The sequence below is a fragment of the Branchiostoma floridae genome, chromosome 13 (genome assembly GCF_000003815.2).
Source record: "Branchiostoma floridae strain S238N-H82 chromosome 13, Bfl_VNyyK, whole genome shotgun sequence".
NCBI lineage: Eukaryota > Metazoa > Chordata > Leptocardii > Amphioxiformes > Branchiostomatidae > Branchiostoma > Branchiostoma floridae.
The window spans coordinates 3,096,688-3,116,754 of record NC_049991.1 but is presented as its reverse complement, the minus strand read 5'-3'; the positions used below and the strand labels follow the sequence as shown (position 1 = coordinate 3,116,754).

At 43.3% G+C, this 20,067-nt stretch overlaps 2 protein-coding genes across 4 annotated transcripts in view; both read left to right on the top strand.

The window, feature by feature from the left end:
* LOC118428883 (multidrug resistance-associated protein 1-like) overlaps nt 1–13,514 on the top strand; it is an 83,710-nt gene extending 70,196 nt beyond the window's left edge. The window contains exons 27-31 of one of the 3 annotated variants that reach the window (XM_035839149.1): nt 9,350–9,496; nt 10,107–10,265; nt 10,723–10,889; nt 11,338–11,532; nt 12,529–13,514. In XM_035839149.1, the coding sequence (XP_035695042.1) occupies nt 9,350–9,496; nt 10,107–10,265; nt 10,723–10,889; nt 11,338–11,532; nt 12,529–12,640 (780 nt within the window). In that variant the 3' untranslated portion in view covers nt 12,641–13,514. The remainder of the gene's footprint in view (nt 1–9,349; nt 9,497–10,106; nt 10,266–10,722; nt 10,890–11,337; nt 11,533–12,528) is intronic. The other 2 variants (XM_035839157.1, XM_035839156.1) reach the window with 2 other exon arrangements.
* The window catches only part of LOC118428888 (multidrug resistance-associated protein 1-like), a 74,875-nt gene that overhangs the window by 11,828 nt on the left and 42,980 nt on the right, over nt 1–20,067 (top strand). The window lies entirely within an intron of this gene.

Below are 20,067 nucleotides of genomic sequence, written 5' to 3'. Positions count from 1 at the left end.
TATAGACTCTATTTGTCCAATTTCTACAATTAGACCACCGATCCACGAAGCCTGGTAGAGGCTAGGATGCTGTAGCCTCAGGAAGAATCCACAAAATCGAGGGACATAAAATGGGGGTCCCGTGCTCGAGGAGGCACCTCGATCACTTAATCAGCCTCATTACTCAACACATTGGGTACCTACTGGCTGGTAAAATACATATAATTTAGCAAACAACCACAGGCAAAACACAAGGGAATACATTGATGTACAACAATGTAAACTATTTACAATTTCTGGTCTGTAGGTCTTTTTAATGTTTCTATATTATATGACTAGGGGTTTAACATTTTTGTGGCATCAATAAGTTGCTAAGGAATAGTCTCAATTATATACAGTATTGTGATTTTTCTGTTCCATTTCTTCCAGGTCCTCCTATCACCATTGAGGATGGCACATTCAGTTGGGGCAAGACAGAAAATCCCATCCTCAAGGAGTATGTACTTTTTTTTATCAATAGCAAAGATTAAGATGTGTTTTGATTTAGTAAATCAGCTTCCTTTGAACTCATTATTCACTAACTGATTGAGACCTCTTCACCAAAGGTGACAAAAACTATAAATGCATTTACTTTGCGGTGGCTTTATTATGCAGTGGGTCAGGGAAAAGGATGTTTCTTGTAGCATTTCAAGTTCTCGTGAGTTAAAACAGTAATCCTGTTGTAAAGTCAATGAATTACAAAACATACGTTCACGCTGTTGTGATTTTGGGGTAATATGTTCCCTCCAAAACCACAAAAAGAAGCCCACATGTACAGCGAACAATTCACGATTTACAGTACAACGTTTCACTTACAGTATCAACTTTGCTGTTCCCGATGGCTCTCTGGTGGCTGTGGTCGGTCAGGTTGGAGCAGGAAAGTCTTCCCTCCTGTCTGCCCTGTTAGGAGAAATGGAAAAACAACATGGATATGTCGCAGTCAGGGTAAAAAAACAGTCCGTCCTGTTTAATCAAGGAATTCATCTGCATCAGTAGCATATAGTATAATTAGATAATAGATTCAATGCAGCTGTACTTTTATTCCTTTATCATCACAGTAATTAATGAAAGAACTGAGTACTATAAATATGATCATATTTACTCACATGCAGCTACTATCATAATGATTGAGCCACTAGCTGATAGAAGTATACAAAATATAGTTACCAGTAGCCACTTGGTACCTAAATATCAGACATGACATCTACAGCCATTTTTTAGGTAACAAGAACTTTGCAGTACATTTTTCTAACTAAAAAGTGTCTTTGATTTTTTAAGTTACAACCAAGTCCTTCATAACTGTATATTTCTTTTTCCTTCAGGGAAGCACAGCGTATGTTCCCCAACAGGCATGGATCCAGAATGCTACCCTGAGGGACAACATCCTATTTGGCAAGCACATGAAGTGCTGCCAGTACAAGGAAGTCTTGGAGGCCTGTGCCTTGGAACAAGACTTGGGGATGCTGCCTGCTGGTGATCTAACAGAAATTGGAGAGAAGGTAGAAACTTAGTAACCCTAGTTCACCTTTATCCGTAGGGCAACCTTTATCCGTTCTTTTTAAGAACAATGCATTCATGGATATCATGTTGACAGATTATGGTTTCAATCTTGAAAATAGTACAATATGAAACTACCGTCCATCGACTTGATATCCCTGATATCCTGTTTAGCAACACAACGGATATACGTAGGTTACCCCGCGGACAAAGATGAACTAGCGTTACATAATGTATGAATTGTCTTAAATTCTAAAAGTATGTTTAATATGGTGGATATGTATGTTACTATCGAACTTGGATTAACAGGGCTTGGACAAGATAATGAATTTGCAGGTATTTGGGGTTTTGGGTAGTGAAACTGGAGATACTCTATATTTTATTATGAAAACTAAAAATCATCCGTCATTTTAAAAGTTTTTTAAGTTAATCATATACCTATTAGATATTTTGTTTCCCCAAAGACGTTTACTGGTTTATATTTATTTATTTCCTCTCATTTCCAGGTTGTCATACATGTACATGTAGATTGTAATGTTCTCGGCGCAACTTGTTTGGGCATCTGTGGATTAGCATAACTCGAGAAGTTGTAGATGGATCTTCCTAATATTTGGTATATGGGTAGGAGTCAGGAAAAAGAAGGCCAAGTTCGATGATGCGCCTTTTAGCATCTTTCTACGGTACTGCAGCAGGACTAACATTTTGCTGTCTTGTGTTCATATCTCTTAGTCATGCTGTTGTCGTGATCCTAGACCGTTGAGTAGCTCTTACAGGGCTCTAGCCAGCGTTCGTTTTTCCGTCAATTGACAGAAATTTGCTGCGTGTGACGGAATTTTTTTTAACGAATCTGTCGACCTTGACGGACAAAAATTCTTGGTGGGAGCTACAGGCGGCTTGGGGATGCTGTCCATGGTCGGAAAGCCACACACTGTTTGTTTTGCTATTGTTATGATTGTTGACTTAGTGTGTCAGCGCCCTTTCGCACAAGGTAATCTAAAAAAAAAAAAAGTTTAACCCGTTTTTCAAGGTCTCATTTCCGTCTTTCTAACTTAATTTTAAATTTGCGATTTTCGCGACAAGGGGAATTGGCTGACGGAAAAAAATTTAGAGCTGGCTAGAGCCCTGATTACAATTTTCTTTCTCACCCAGGGTATCAACCTGAGTGGCGGACAGAAGCAGCGTGTGAGTCTGGCCCGTGCCGTGTACAGTGACTCCAACATCTACTACTTGGACGACCCCCTCAGCGCCGTAGACGCACACGTTGGGAAGCACATTTTTGACCACGTCATTGGACCCAATGGCATACTGAAAGGAAAGGTAAGAACATACAGTCATTTGTTGTGACAGGACCATCTGCAATGTATGTTCAGGGTGGTTTTATTTGGTTTATGTAGAAACCTCTCCACCACGAATTCTTGACACTTCAAATATGTGTTTCCAACAGTTACTGTACTACAAAGCTGTTTCAACTACAAAATTGGAAAACCTCCTTTTCCCCTTCTACTGCACAGTTAATTAATTCTGCCCACACGGACATGGCGTCAAAAACTGACAGATTTTTCACTCAAATGGCGCCTGTAAATCGTATGCTAAGCATCCGTATCTGATTCTGTATAGCTGATATAACCAACACACCAGCTTTGTAGACACACAGGGTGGCATCAGCTGGTTATGTCACAGTCTGTGCAACCTTCCGCACATAAACTTTGCACAATTTAATTTCAGACGAGACTCATGGTGACCCACGGTATCAGTTTCCTGCCCCAGTGTGACCAGATCATGGTCCTAGTGGACGGCAGGATCTGGCTGCTGGGGACCTACACCGAACTGATGGAACAGAACGAGGCCTTCGCCGAGTTCATCCGCAACTATGGCAACGTGGACGAAAATAAGAAGGCGGATCCCACAGGTTGGAGGGGAATGTTATCTTCTTGTACTACAAACTGCAGTACAGCTTATGCCAGATTTAACGATTAACACAAGAAATTACGTAGTACTAACCCAGCAATCACGTAATGCTAACACGGTGATCACGAAGCGATGGCGCGATAGCGCAAATAGAGAAGGAGAAATTACATATACCATACAGATGTCATGTATATATTATGTTTTGCAGCATTAATGTCACCAGTATTAGGCTAAGCATAGTTTTGTGACAAACTGATTTGTACCCTAAGATGTAGCATTAGCGGGTTTCTAAACTGTGTTCTGTTTGATATCCCCAGTCATGACCGCCCGAGAAGAGGACAGCAATGTATATGATATTCTTACAAGGTATATGTAAGCTCTTTGGCTATTGGTACGAATGGTAGAAAGTCGACATGTAAAATAAACTGTCTGGTACGTCTGACCGTTTCAAAACCATATCCAGTTGCTTGAGTAACTATTTTTTGCGTATCTTATTACCTGGATGTCTAACCTACATCGACGTGTCTGGTACTTTGTATTTTTGAGTTCGTGTGTAGCGTTCATTTGGTGTATATAAAGACACGTCTGGTGACTACAAGAAAAGTAGACAATGCCAGGCCCTGTTAAAGCACCTTGCTCATAACAACAACTCAGTGGGGGTCCCCGACAACTTCAGCGTGTGTTTAACTGCGTGCATCCACTTTGAAGGCATAGATTTCCAAAGACAAGAGGTCTTGAGGTTGTAAGTTTGATTTTGAAGCATGTTGGCTACATTGTGTCAGAAAGGCTTGCAAACCAAAAATTTGTGAATTTGGATGTAACTGTTTATATCGAAATCTATTAACAGTGCTCAAAATACTTTTTCAGCATGCATGCATTGCTGGCAAAAATTTTGCTTGTAATTTCAAAATTTACATTCCGCAACTGGAGTTTGGCGGACTCATACCTCCATGAAATATCTAGGGCTTTGTAGATGTAGATGACATACACATTTACATGATTTATGCATGTTGATCATTTAGAATTTTTTAGGTGCAAATCTTGAAAACAGTGTGAAAATTTGATGTTGCATGTTTGTGTTTCAAGCTAGCTGACTGTAATAATGGATTAATCAATGTCCTTTTTGTTAGTACATTTGTAGTTGCGTATGACCACTTTGTGTTTAACACAGCATTATCCTTGATGTTATTTTTCCCCATGCATGCAACGTACAAATAAGTTCTGACTGCTGCGCACAAACAACCTGCAATAGAAGCGACGTCTCGTTCTCAGACAAAGGCAGCCAGCGCATCTTACGCAAGGGATCACCAGACAGCCACATCGGAAAGCTTGACGGCATCGCGAAAGCCATCCCGCTGAAAGGCATCTTTTGTCATGACCAAAAATGTCTGCCTCAGAAGGAAGAGACCACGGAAAGAGACAAGCTTATACAGAAGGAGATTGCAGAAACTGGCAGGGTGTGTTGGAATTGACTTTTGGTATCATTTCTTCAAGTATCAGAGTTATAACCTGTACATTAGGACTGATGTGATCAGAAATTCATATTTTCCTGGAACTACAAATGTATCTAATGTGGAATTAGCTGCCACTATTTACAATATAGTGGCATCATCATTGGAGGGCTTTAAACAACAAATGCTTACAGTTAGATGTCATCATATGCACACGTTAGGTGTGACAGATAGTTCAGTCACCGTGTATACCAAGCTGTTGCCACACCATGCCTTTGAATCTGGTGTGTTACACCAAAGTTTGGTTCCACTGGCTGTACAGAGTTCTGAAATTTGACCATATTCCATGTACCAACTTGTTATTGCTCTGAAGAAGTACAATGTGGTCTGGGTAAACAAAACCCTCTTACCTGACAAAATTTGAATTATTTTTCTTGATCTGCAGGTGAAATCCTCAGTGTTTGTGGAGTACCTAAGATCCGTTGGCATCACCCTGTCTGTCATCGTCTGCCTGCTGTACTGCGCTCAGAACGCAGCTTCCATCTACTCTAACATATGGCTGAGTGAGTGGAGCAACGATCAACCCATCAACGGTACCCAGGACGTCGCCAAGAGGGATCTCCGACTCGGGGTGTACGGTGCTCTTGGAGTTGCAGAAGGCAAGGGAAAATCTTGAATCCTGAAATCCAGTTTAAAATCCATCTTAAAAACCTGACATCCAGTTTCCTCGTGGCACGGCCCACCGTAGTGTAGGCTCTACGGGGCCAGTGCAGCTCTCAGCCACCAGGTAATCATTCACACCCGGTAAGATTTTCACGCGGTTAGACTTTGCCCGGTGGGAGCTACATGTAATTGTCGGCCGGATAATTATCCCTCTGGGCAAAAGTCCGACCGCATGAAAATCCTACCAGGTGTGGACGATTACCCCGTCGGGAGAGAGATGCATTAGCCCCGTACAAAGCCTACAGTAACTACGGTAGGCCGAGCCACAAGGAGACTGGATTCCAGTTTAATCTTTACGTGGCTTGATAACTTAATACGGGTTGGGTTTTATGATTGTGGGAATGCTTTAAGGGAAAGCAGTAAAATAAAACACTGATTCTTGCTGCTGTTCTCTCTAGGTGTCTGTGTAGTGGTGACAGCTTTCTTGTCTGCCTATGGTGGGATCCGCTCCTCTCTGCACCTCCACAACAAGAGTCTTCTGAATATACTGCGCTCACCTATGCAGTTCTTTGACGTGACCCCCATGGGGCGAATCATAAACCGGTTCTCGCAGGACATGAATATCGTGGACAATGTCATCCCCAGGATCATCCGCATGTGGCTGTACAGGGTCTTTGGGGTCCTCAACGCCCTCATAGTGATCAGCTTTTCCACACCAGTGTTTCTGGCAACTATCCTACCACTTGCCCTGCCGTATTATTTCATACAGGTACCATTTTGACTTTACTGTTAAGGACTTTGTCTTGCCTGGCCCAGATATTTTAAGTCTTTAAATGTCTGTGATGATATTTATTTTTATATATTCTCCATATCATATAAAATTATTTTCAAAAAAGTATTTCACTCCATACCATATTGTGGAGTGAAATATTTCTTTTATCCTTGACACAAAATTATTTGGATACTAACTCCTTGGTAATCATCGTTTATGGCCGAATGTAATTGGCACGATTTCACCTGTCCTATTACCATAATCGGAATATTTATTTTCTAAATCCATATAGAAACCACCAGTGATCTGTCTATCAATTCTTGACAAATGCTTCTGCTGGCTTTCATGTACATTTGCATTAAATTTATTTTACATGTTTACACCTGTACACTATGTACTTAATTTCTTCACAGTCGTTGGACTGCATCATTATATTATGTTCTCAAAAGACTTAAGTCTAAGATAAGATACATTTTGGGTATCTTCCTGGACATTCCTAGGTACAAAACATTTTATTTAGGGGAATATATTTGAAAAACAAAACAATTCCATAGTATTACAAAATTAATGTCCTTCTGTGCTCAATGTAGAAATACATTGTGTTTCTGCATAACGATAAGACTCACTGCAGCATATACATATTCCTAATAGTCTTTTAGAAAACATTAATTTCATGCCAAAAAAATGTGTTTAACTTAGAGATATGACACATCAACATAAAACAAACATTGTATTTCTTGCTCTTGGATGCATTACATTTGTTTACATGCACCTTGTTTCTTCACAGCGTTTCTATCTCGCGACATCTCGTCAGCTGAAGAGAATCGAGTCCATCAGTCGCTCACCCATCTACTCTCACTTCGGTGAGACCGTACAGGGCACCAGCACCATCCGTGCATACGGCCGTCACCGTCAATTCTTCTTCCAGAACCAAGCAAAAGTCGACGAGAACCACATGGCATACTACCCCACAATTGTCTCCAACAGGTGGGTTTACTGTATTAAGAGGAAGTATCTCACTCAGGGCTCTAGCCAGCTCGAAATTTTTTTCCGTCAGCCAATTCCCATTGTCGTGAAAACCGCGAAAACACTATTCTAGGAGTTAGAGAGACTGAACTGACATCTTGAAAAACGGGTTTTTAATGAGATTATCGTATGCAAAAGGGAACCGACACACATTATCAACAATCATAACAATAGCAAAACAAACAGTATGTGGCTTTTACGGCCTTGGACGGCGTCCCCAAGCCGCCTGTAGCTTGCACCAAGGATTTTTGTCCGTCAAGGTTGACGGATTGGTTTTAAAATTTTTCCGTCAGACGCATCAAATTTCCGTCAATTGACGGAAAAAGGGACGCTGGCTAGAGCCCTGATCTCACTGCAGTTTTAGCGTAGTGCTTATTAGTTGCCTATATGTGGTGGTCCTTTATAGAAGAAACTAGTTCTATTTACAAAGGAAATATTGTTGCTCTTTCTTGTGATAGCAATGAATCCCAAGTTACAAATCCCAGGCCACAACCCTTTGGAAAATTCTAGTACCTGTACAGTAGTAAGCAAGGTAGGTTGGTATATTAGTTACAAGTTTACAAGGGAAATTATGCACATCTATGTTTTGTTAATTTTGCAGTTTGTTATGGTGGTGTTAAAGGAATTACGTTTGTTGGAAATGCAGTTCTGATACAAAAACTTTTTTTGCAGATGGCTTGCACTGAGGCTCGAGTTTCTTGGGAACTGCATCGTTCTATTTGCTGGCTTATTTGCAGTGATTGGACGAGAGAATCTGAGCCCTGGCATCGTGGGCCTGTCAATCACCTATGCCCTTCAGGTTAAGTTTCCTTTATGCACTATAATGTTTTAAGTATGTATACATGCATGCATAAAATTGATCAGTGAAAACTGTTTGGGCGGTTATTTTATCAACACAATGTTTACATTTTAATCAATTGTATAGATAGTTATTGGCCTTGAAACGCGTTCAGTATACATATGGCTTCCTCAGGCCGTGCTCTCCCCACATGAATTTGGCTAAAACAGCTCCCCTTAGCGATTTTGCCTTGCCCTCCAGTGCACAAGCTTGAACTGCATAGTCACATGATACAACATGGCGTTCGAAAACTACCGGCTCAGCGACGACAGTCACTTGTTTTCATGTAGTTTTTAAGACTTCATTTGGATAACATACATAAAATCACCTTGGATTCTTGAGATAAGAACTGCAGGTTTGGTTTCAGGCGATGTTGCAATTGATGTAGAGTTCGTAGGATTTAGAAAGAGGGGACGAAGTTAGCGGTTGAGAATTACGATCAAAACCGGGCCATGTAAACAGTGTTCTACGATCATAAATCGTCAATTTAAATTGTCAGGCTTTTCAAACATTTAGTCGGCTGCTTTACTGGATGCAAACATATATCATAAATAAGATACATACACATAGATCCTATAGACGTACTTCTTGCCTACTGAAGAGAATTTTCTTTTTCACAATTCACCTCGAAGTCTGCACCTGCCCATTAAAGTGACCGTTAACTGGTCCTGCACGTAAACTGGTAACCTTACGTTAGATTATAATTCACTATGAGTATGATCGTTCATGCTCCTTGTCTGTTGTATTCCTTGTACCATGTAGATCACCCAGACTCTGGCCTGGGTGGTGCGGCAGACAAGCGAAGTGGAGACCAAAATTGTAGCTGTGGAGAGAATCAAGGAATATACTGAAACACCAACGGAGGTAATCTTACTAATTTTCCTAGTTGCCAATCCTTGAGGGCTTAGAGGCTAAATTTTGTGAAAGCGGCATAAACCTTGTCTGATAGTCTTTGAAATTCTGGTTGAAATGCATTGTGTTGATCGAGACATTCTATATGATTGTTAAAATCATTTCAGTCTGTAAAAAACGTTTTGAACATGTCAATGGTAAAAAAGGAAGAAAAGTTTTTTTTCCATCTAGATTTGTAGAACAAACTTGTAGATTACACTGTGCCACATTATGTAGACCACACTATATGTTGCAGACCTAAACTGTTGTGTTTTCTCCTTGTAGGCTGATTGGGTGGTGGATGACAACAGACCACCAGATAACTGGCCCAGCGAGGGCAAGGTCAACTTCAACTCTTACCAGACTCGCTATCGGGAGGGGTTGGACCTGGTCATCAAGGGTATCAATGTCAACATCAAAGGGGGAGAGAAGGTGAGAAGATAGTTCAAAATCTAGTGACTACGCTGACAATGCAATGCAGCCAAGGATTGTGACGTACCATCCTGTGTGAAAATCAACTCGCCCCGGACAGTTCGAACCGGTCTGAGGACCGTCCAAGCCGTCAGCCTACGTCAAAGCCGTCCGACCCGCAAGGCTGCCGGTTTGAACGGCCACGCGGTGAACCGTCATTAAGTGGTTCAGCATGTTTGGCAGTTCAGACGCTTCGGGGCCCCGTAAACACTTAGTAAAAATTGCCGCCGCCCGGACAATTTTTGTCTAAGTCCCTAAATTGTATGAAGCCGTGCGACAGCGCCCCCTTCCATACACTAAGGGCAGTGACCAGAAGAGCGGTAAAGTCCGTAGGTGAGACCATTAGAGGCATGCATTAGGTCCATTATTATGCAAGCATTTTATAGTTGCGACGATAAATAGTACATAGCGAGCATCCATAAAATTGGGGAAAGGTCGGACATACCATTTTTTAAATTGGATACCTTGTGTGCCTTGTTTACATGCCATAATAATCATAATCATGATCATTACCACTAACAAAAGAAGAGGAAGGGAGATAGCATTATAGGTGTATTTGATGTCTTTGCAGATTGGAGTTGTGGGTAGAACCGGGGCAGGGAAGTCGTCCATGACTCTCGGTCTATTCCGCATCATCGAGGCCGCCGGTGGAGACATCGAGATTGACGGGGTCAACATCTCCAAGATCGGACTGCACGATCTGCGCGGCCGGATCACTATCATTCCTCAGGTTGTACAATGGATGCATGTAGGGTTAGGGTTAATGTTGTTCTCGTGAAAAGCTTAGTAGTAGGACAACGGCATCCTTTCTTGAGATCAATATCTTACAGTGCTGTGTAAAAAGATAAATGAAGACAAAGTCCCATATTTGTCCAATAGACTTTTTGAGACCTTCTTCGACGCATGATTTTCATGTTTTTGTTTTATGGAACTAGCCTGCAGCCATTACTGCTTAAAGTGTGGTGACATTTGCTGTAGCTCGTTGTACGATTTTGGTGCTGTAAAAGTTTCAAGCAGGCTGTGATTGGGCCAACCGCCGACAAGGGTCAAAGAAAGCTTCATACCCAGTAGCTGAATTTTACAGAACACATGTACATTCACGACTACCTCAAGGGTGCTCTTGGTTTGCAGTAGTACAATGACTACACTAGGCTTTTAATGACAACCAAGTTCCATCTGTTGCACAGGACCCTGTGCTGTTCTCAGGCACCCTGAGGATGAACCTTGACCCCTTTGACAGCTGTTCGGACCGGGACATCTGGGTGGCTCTGGAGCTGTCTCATCTGAAGGACTTTGTGATGGGGCTGGGGGCACAGCTAGAGTATGAGGTGTCTGAGGGAGGAGAGAACCTCAGGTAAGGATGGGGAAGGACTTTGTGATGGGGCTGGGGGCACAGCTAGAGCACAAGGTGTCTGAGGGAGGGGAGAACCTCAGGTAAGTATGGGGATGGACTTTGTGATGGGGCTGGGGGCACAGCTAGAGCACGAGGTGTCTGAGGGAGGGGAGAACCTCAGGTAAGGACGGGGAAGGACTTTGTGATGGGGCTGGGGGCATAGCTACAGCAGAAAGTGTCTGAGGGAGGCGAGAACCTCAGGTAAGGATGGGGATGGCATACATAGTCTTGTACTTGTAGTAGTGCAAGCATGTATGCCACATGAGGTCCATGTCCAAGCAGCAAGAAGTGAATGCGAAAGCAAAATAAAAGTAGCTTTTACATGGCAATGCTCTTGTCTGTAGGAGTGTTGCTATATAACAAAGATACATGTTTACACATATTGCTTACACTAATGTGTCTGTTGCAGTGTTGGTCAGAGGCAGCTAGTGTGCCTGGCTCGTGCCTTGCTGAGGAAGTCCAAGATCCTGGTTCTGGACGAGGCCACAGCTGCCGTGGATCTGGAGACAGACGACCTGATCCAGTCCACCATCCGGACACAGTTTGCTGACTGCACTGTGCTGACCATTGCACACAGGCTCAACACTATCATGGACAGTACAAGGTAAGGACTGACCATCGCACACAGGCTCAACACTATCATGGACAGTACAAGGTAAGGACTGACCATCGCACACAGGCTCAACACTATCATGGACAGTACAAGGTAAGGACTGACCATCGCACACAGGCTCAACACTATCATGGACAGTACAAGGTAAGGACTGACCATCGCACACAGGCTCAACACTATCATGGACAGTACAAGGTAAGGACTGACCATCGCACACAGGCTCAACACTATCATGGACAGTACAAGGTAAGGACTGACCATCGCACACAGGCTCAACACTATCATGGACAGTACAAGGTAAGGACTGACCATCGCACACAGGCTCAACACTATCATGGACAGTTGACCATTGCACACAGACTCAACACTATCATGGACAGTACAGGGTAAGGACTGACCATCGCACACAGACTCAAACACTATCATGGACAGTACAAGGTAAGGACTTACCATCGCACACAGACTCAACACTATCATGGATAGTACATGGTGTTAGAGTTTAAAGGCTGTAAGTATGATTGGTTTCTAGAAATTTACTTTGTGGAAGAAATTCTTATTGACAGGAACCCGCAGGGTTGAACAAGTTTTCTGAAATTCACTTGTCCTATCGGGCAAGCACATAAAATTTACTTGCCCGAATCAATTTTTCACTTGACCAAAATTCAAATGTCACTGTTATATGCATTTTCACTTCTGGCAATGGAATTCTTATCATTGCCTCTATTTCTTTATGTTGAGCATTACTTGATGTCAAATGTATATCATAATCGTACTCAATGGAGAAATCTTACTTGCCTGATCGGGCTAAGTGGGTTAGGTCATGCACTTGCCCGAACAGCACTTTCACTTGTCCTGGTCAATAGGACTAGTGGACTTGTCCAACCCTGACCCTAACATACTTTCAATAGCCTTGGTCTTCTTTCTTAGATTGCATCATCCCATTCTCACCTTCATCACTTCTTACAAGATTAATTGTCTACCATTCAGGGTTCTTGTTCTTGATGCTGGGAGGATTGCAGAGTTCGACTCCCCACAAGACCTCATCGCTTCGCGAGGTATCTTCTACAGAATGGCCAAAGATGCAGGACTGGCAATATAACAGATCTGTATTTTATGTGTTTTAACAGTATTAACAGTATGTACTTCCTAGCACATTGCATTGGTCAGTGTGAGTGTTATAATAAACATAATATTAGTGCGTACATTGTCCTGGTAAGCTATCAGTAATATTTTCCTTTTCTTTCCTGTTTGTCGTTATTTGTCTGTCTTGGACTGTCCATGTAATGGGCATGATATATATTGTTGCAGCTGATGCGGTCGAAACCATAAATACGTAACGGGGTATGTTATCAACGGTCACTTGTTGGGGTTTGATTGTGTATTGTGCCATGGAAAAAACAATCTTTTGAATGAACATGTACATTATTGTACTTAGTTCAATGACTGAAACATCAGTGAAATGTGCATAGCAGTGCTGCTGTGATTGAATGTGTAGTTAGAGCAAGTGGAGAAAACCTGCGGCAAAGTTATGTAAGAGAGAAAAATGCTTTCAATGTATTTAAGTGGTACTTGAAGCAGTTTTGATTTGTGGTGGTGGAAATGTGTTAAGCCATATGTATATTTGTTATCCTCGTAATGAACATTAGAGCATTTAATTATATCTATTGTATGGTAGAACTTAAAATAGTCAAGAAAGAAGCACTATAATATCATATTTCACCTTTTGCCGAAAATCAGTTACTGGTATAAATCAAAATCATTGAGGTGCTATGTAGTATTACCTAATGACAGAGAGAGAGAGGAGTTTCTTTTTGTTGTTTTTGCTGTTTTGATTCCTAATGAATGATACCGTTAGGATGAAATGCCCACTTGTTATTTGTAAGAAAAAAATTGGATATTTCCTACCTTCCGTTTCAGTATTTTACCTCTAGTATCATATAAAAGCATCTATTGTTCTGAGTTCTGACACATATGAAAAAAATCACAGTGGTAATACACCATACATCTACTTTTTTCCCAGTACACTAAGTAGCTTTAACAGCAAGATTTACTAAAGGTGCGCTTGTATATTAGTCTGAGCGATTTAATGAGTTTGTTCTGACGAGCTTTTTATTCCATGGCCGCTAGTGACTGTGACACGACTGTAGACGATATATTTTTCAGAGTATACACCGTAAATTATTTATGAACATTAATAAACGGATGTATGTCAATTTGAATCGCGTATGGCAACATCAATTTTACTAACACTTAAAGCATAGGTCTTTACCCTGCTGTCAAAGCCCAGAAAGTAGTAACTTTGGGATTCATTGACAGAACAAGTTTGAATCGCAACCTTAAGGTAGCCCCCTACCCCTGGCTTACGGCTTATTAATATGTCTAGCGGTTAGGCCACGACTAGAGTGCATACGATCAAGAATATGTCGAGAAGGAAGCATCCGATTGGAAATCGATTTTCATCTTTCAATAGCGCACAAAGAGACCTTTCTAATGATACAAAGTTTGCCCGGCCGGAACTTGAGCCCGAAGTTTGAATCGCAACCTTAAGGTTCCCACCCAGCGTTCCAGCCAGGCATACGTCAATGCGTTTCAGCCCAAAAAAAAATTAAGAAGGGAGGCTGATATGTGTCCACGATGGGACTGGAATCTTAGAAAAACAGCTTAGTTTTGATGGAAAGAAAGCCTATGGTTACCGGTACTATTTGTATATATGTATGCGTCCGGTGCCAAATCATGAACAACTTCAAACTAATTAGAAGAAAAAATAGTTTTTGGATGCCAAAATATGATTGCTAAGAGAAGGGTTGAGAAAAGGCGACGTTAACTGTCAGCCTTTTAATCGAGGACCTAAATGATACGGAACAACGCAAGGTAAGGGTTAATGACCCGTAGATAGCGTATTTACATGAAACAGACACATAATCGGCTCAACTTTCTACCTTCTGCAACACTCCGAAGTGCGACTAGCATTTGATCTCTGTAGCCCCCAAAAGATGAGCAAAGCTACGATGGTTTAAAGAAAATATATGCGTTTTCCTGCACGATGTTGTAGCAAACAGAATGTTCCCTTTACGCCTGTATTGTTGATGAAAGCGCGTGAGAAAAGTTTTAAATTTAAAAGGTTCAACTGGTGTTGTAGGTAACGTTAATGATATGTGAACAAGCATGACAAGAGAACTGTTCGCTAACATTCACTTTTATTAAAGATAGTACTTTGCAATGCTTTCAAACTCGGGATCACCCAGACCTTGTACGATTTAAAATGCATTTTGACGGGAAATTGGAATTTATTACGAACCTGACACGGTAGTTCTGGCTTTTTTTTCTCGGCAACTGTGAGTGTATCGGAGGCTCCGTGAACCGTCACACGGTGATTTTCATACTTTTACACCATCGACAAAGGGTGCGTATTTCCCCCAGGTGCAAACTGTAAAGACCTATAAACAGACGCGTACACGATCTTCTCATGGTCTTCTTCCCCGATGTGACGAAGCCACGGCTGATTCTTGTGCCAATTTTCCTGAAAAGCATAGTTATAGACACGTCTGCGCTTGGATTTGAGAGGCACGAGCTCCCCAGCGGCCCTGTCGTCGTTTCCACGCGATCGATGTCGGTCTTGACTCCACCGCTGCCCCTTGTCCTCGTATCTCAACACTTGGAGTAGGAGTAACAGTTTCCGCGTCGTCCTCCTATTCTTCTTGGTTGACGCCTAGGCGAAATGCTTGAATAGTATAGTCCCTGCATACATTCGGATTAAGCGCAAGTCGGGGACCCGGAAAGCTCTTTTTTTTCACCATAGACGCGGAATATCCTTAACTTTCACACGTTATGGCATCAAGATTACAAAGTTTGCGTTACTTTAATCACTTGAATTGCATAGGAATACTCGTGGACAGATAGCGGAAAGTCATCTGAGTACTGAAAATTACTTTTCTACAGGGCTTGAAACCTATTCGGATTTAGCGCAAGTCGGGGACCCGGGGCACCTTTTTTTCAACATTGATACTGAATATCCTTAACTTTCACACGTTATAAATTATGGCATCAAGATTGCAAAGTGCGCGTTACTTTAATCACTTGAATTGCATAGGAATACTCGTGGACAGATAGCGGAAGGTCACCTGAGTACTGAAAATTACTTTGTTACTTTTCTACAGGGCTTGAAACCTATTCGGATTAACTGAACAAGTCGGGGACCCGGAAAGCTCTTTTTGCACCATTGACGCGGAATATCCTTAACTTTCACACGTTACAAAGTGTGCGTTACTTTAATCACTTGAATTGCATAGGAATACTCGTGGACAGATAACAGCGGTCTAATACAAAAATTGTTTTGCTGGCCGACTAATTACTCCCCGGAGGGACCTCGCACAAAAATAACACAACCCATACTTTTCGGGAAATCTATGCTCAGCTATATTGATTACCAAGCAATAGGTAGCAAAAGTTAGGGAGATAACTGCGCACTTCCGGGATATTACAGCACCCCTACCCGGTCCCGTGACAGACGGTGTAGTTCAAAAAAAGGAGCTAGCGGTTGCGCCTAAACAGAGCCCGTATACCCAAGAATATCTCGAGAAGGAAGTATCCGAACATTTTGCGGTTTTCATCTATCGATTCCTTACTAAGGGACCTTTCCAACGATACCAAGTTTGCCAGGCCGGAACTTGAACCCTAAACTACAATCGCAGTCTTAAGTCACCCTCCTACCCGTTGCCGTGACAGGCAGTGTTTCAAAAAAAGGAGCTAGCGGTTGCGCCTAAACAGAGCCCGTATACTCAAGAATATCTCGAGAAGTACGGTTTTCATCTTTCGATTCCTTACTAAGAGACCTTTCCAACGGTACCAACTTTGCCAGGCCGGACCTTGAACCCCAAGCAACAATCACAGTCTTAAGTCACCCCCTACCTGGTGCCCTGACAGGCGGTGTTTCAAAAAAGGAGCTGGCGGTTGCGCCTAAACAGAGCCCGTATAATCAAGAATATATCGAGAAGGAAGTATCCGAATATTTTGCGGTTTTCATATATCGATTCCTTACTAAGGGACCTTTTCAACGGTACCAAGTTTGCCAGGCCAGAACTTGAACCCTAAGCTAAAATCGCAGTCTTAAGTCACCCCCTACCTGGTGCCCAGACAGGCGGTGTTTCAAAAAAAGAGCTAGCGGTTGCGCCTAAACAGAGCCCGTATACTAAAGAATATATTGAGAAGGATGTATCCGATTGAACTGCGGATTTTATCAACCAATAGCCTACAATGAGACCTATCTATTGATATAAAGTTTGCCCCACCGGAACTTGACGCAAAAGTTTTAAACGCGACATTAACTATGATTAAGGCATCACCCTACCCCGACTTAGGCCTAAGGCTAGCGGTTAGGTCACGACTAGAGCGCAAACGATCAGGAATATCTCGACAAGGATGTATCCGATTGAACTGCGGTTTTCATCAATAAATAGCCTACAATGAGATCTATCTAATGATATAAAGTTTGCCCCGCCGAACTTGACGCAAAAGGTTTATTCGCGACATTAAGGCATCACCCTACCCCCGACTTACGACTAAGGCTAGCAGTTTTCACCTTTCGATTCCTTGCTATGCGCCCTTTCCAACCATACCAAGTTTGCCGGGCCGGAACTTAAAGTCTAAGCTACAATAAGTCACCCTCCTACCCGGTGCCGTGACAGGCGGTGTTTAGAAGGAGGAGCTAGCGGTTGCGCCTAAACAGAGCCCGTATGGTCAAGAATATCTCGAGAAGGAAGTATCCGAACATTTTGCGGTTTTCACTTTTCGATTCCTTGCTATGCGACCTTTCCAACCATACCAAGTTTGCCGGGCCGGAACTTAAAGTCTAAGCTACAATCGCGTTATTAAATCACCCCCCTACCCGGTGCCGTGACAGGCGGTGTTTAGAAGGAGGAGCTAGCGGTTGCGCCTAAACAGAGCCTGTATGGTCAAGAATATCTCGAGAAGGAAGTATCCGAACATTTTGCGGTTTTCACCTTTCGATTCCTTGCTATGCGCCCTTTCCAACCATACCAAGTTTGCCGGGCCGGAAGTTAACGTCTAAGCTACAATCGCGTTATTAAGTCACCCCCCTACCTGGTGCCGTGACAGGCGGTGTTTAGAAGGAGGAGCTAGCGGTTGCGCCTAAACAGAGCCCGTATGGTCAAGAATATCTCGAGAAGGAAGTATCCGAACATTTTGCGGTTTTCACCTTTCGATTCCTTGCTATGCGCCCTTTCCAACCATACCAAGTTTGCCGGGTCGGAACTTAAAGTCTAAGCTACAATCGCGTTATTAAGTCACCCCCCCCCCCAACCCGGTGCCGTGACAGGCGGTGTTAGAAAGGAGGAGCTAGCGGTTGCGCCTAAACAGAGCCTGTATGGTCAAGAATATCTCGAGAAGGAAGTATCCGAACATTTTGCGGTTTTCACCTTTCGATTCCTTGCTATGCGCCCTTTCCAACCATACCAAATTTGCCGGGTCGGAACTTAAAGTCTAAGCTACAATCGCGTTATTAAGTCACCCCCTACCCGGTGCCGTGACAGGCGGTGTTTAGAAGGAGGAGCTAGCGGTTGCGCCTAAACAGAGCCTGTATGGTCAAGAATATCTCGAGAAGGAAGTATCCGAACATTTTGCGGTTTTCACCTTTCGATTCCTTGCTATGCGCCCTTTCCAACCATACCAAGTTTGCCGGGCCGGAACTTAACGTCTAAGCTACAATCGCGTTATTAAGTCACCCCCTACCCGGTGCCGTGACAGGCGGTGTTTAGAAGGAGGAGCTAGCGGTTGCGCCTAAACAGAGCCCGAATGGTCAATAATGTCTTGAGAAGGAAGTATCCGAACATTTTGCGGTTTACACCTTTCGATTCCTTGCTATGCGCCCTTTCCAACCATACCAAGTTTGCCGGGTCGGAACTTAAAGTCTAAGCTACAATCGCGTTATTAAGTCACCCCCCAACCCGGTGCCGTGACAGGCGGTGTTTAGAAGGAGGAGCTAGCGGTTGCGCCTAAACAGAGCCTGTATGGTCAAGAATATCTCGAGAAGGAAGTATCCGAACATTTTGTGGTTTTCACCTTTCGATTCCTTGCTATGCGCCCTTTCCAACCATACCAAGTTGGCCGGGCCGGAACTTAAAGTCTAAGCTACAATCGCGTTATTAAGTCACCCCCCTACCCGGTGCCGCGACAGGCGGTGTTTAGAAGGAGGAGCAAGCGGTTGCGCCTAAACAGAGCCTGTATGGTCAAGAATATCTCGAGAAGGAAGTATCCGAACATTTTGCGGTTTTCACCTTTCGATTCCTTGCTATGCGCCCTTTCCAACCATACCAATTTTGCCGGAACTTAAAGTCTAAGCTACAATCGCGTTATTAAGTCACCCCCCCTACCCGGTGCCGTGACTGGCGGTGTTTAGAAGGAGGAGCTAGCGGTTGCGCCTAAACAGAGCCTGTATTGTCAAGAATATCTCGAGAAGGAAGTATCCGAACATTTTGCGGTTTTCACCTTTCGATTCCTTGCTATGCGCCCTTTCCAACCAAACCAAGTTTGCCGGGTCGGAACTTAAAGTCTAAGCTACAATCGCTTTATTAAGTCACCCCCGGGCCCCCTACCCGGTGCCGTGACAGGCGGTGTTTAGAAGGAGGAGCTAGCGGTTGCGCCTAAACAGAGCCTGTATGGTCAAGAATATCTCGAGAAGGAAGTATCCGAACATTTTGCGGTTTTCACCTTTCGATTCCTTGCTATGCGCCCTTTCCAACCATACCAAATTTGCCGGGTCGGAACTTAAAGTCTAAGCTACAATCGCGTTATTAAGTCACCCCCTAGCCGGTGCCGTGACAGGCGGTGTCTAGAAGGAGGAGCTAGCGGTTGCGCCTAAACAGAGCCTGTATGGTCCAGAATATCTCGAGAAGGAAGTATCCGAACATTTTGCGGTTTTCACCTTTCGATTCCTTGCTATGCGCCCTTTCCAACCATACCAAGTTTGCCGGGCCGGAACTTAACGTCTAAGCTACAATCGCGTTATTAAGTCACCCCCTAACCGGTGCCGTGACATGCGGTGTTTAGAAGGAGGAGCTAGCGGTTGCGCCTAAACAGAGCCCGAATGGTCAATAATGTCTTGAGAAGGAAGTATCCGAACATTTTGCGGTTTACACCTTTCGATTCCTTGCTATGCGCCCTTTCCAACCATACCAAGTTTGCCGGGTCGGAACTTAAAGTCTAAGCTACAATTGCGTTATTAAGTCACCCCCCAACCCGGTGCCGTGACAGGCGGTGTTTAGAAGGAGGAGCTAGCGGTTGCGCCTAAACAGAGCCTGTATGGTCAAGAATATCTCGAGAAGGAAGTATCCGAACATTTTGCGGTTTTCACCTTTCGATTCCTTGCTATGCGCCCTTTCCAACCATACCAAGTTTGCCGGAACTTAAAGTCTAAGCTACAATCGCGTTATTAAGTCACCCCCCCTACCCGGTGCCGTGACTGGCGGTGTTTAGAAGGAGGAGCTAGCGGTTGCGCCTTAACAGAGCCTG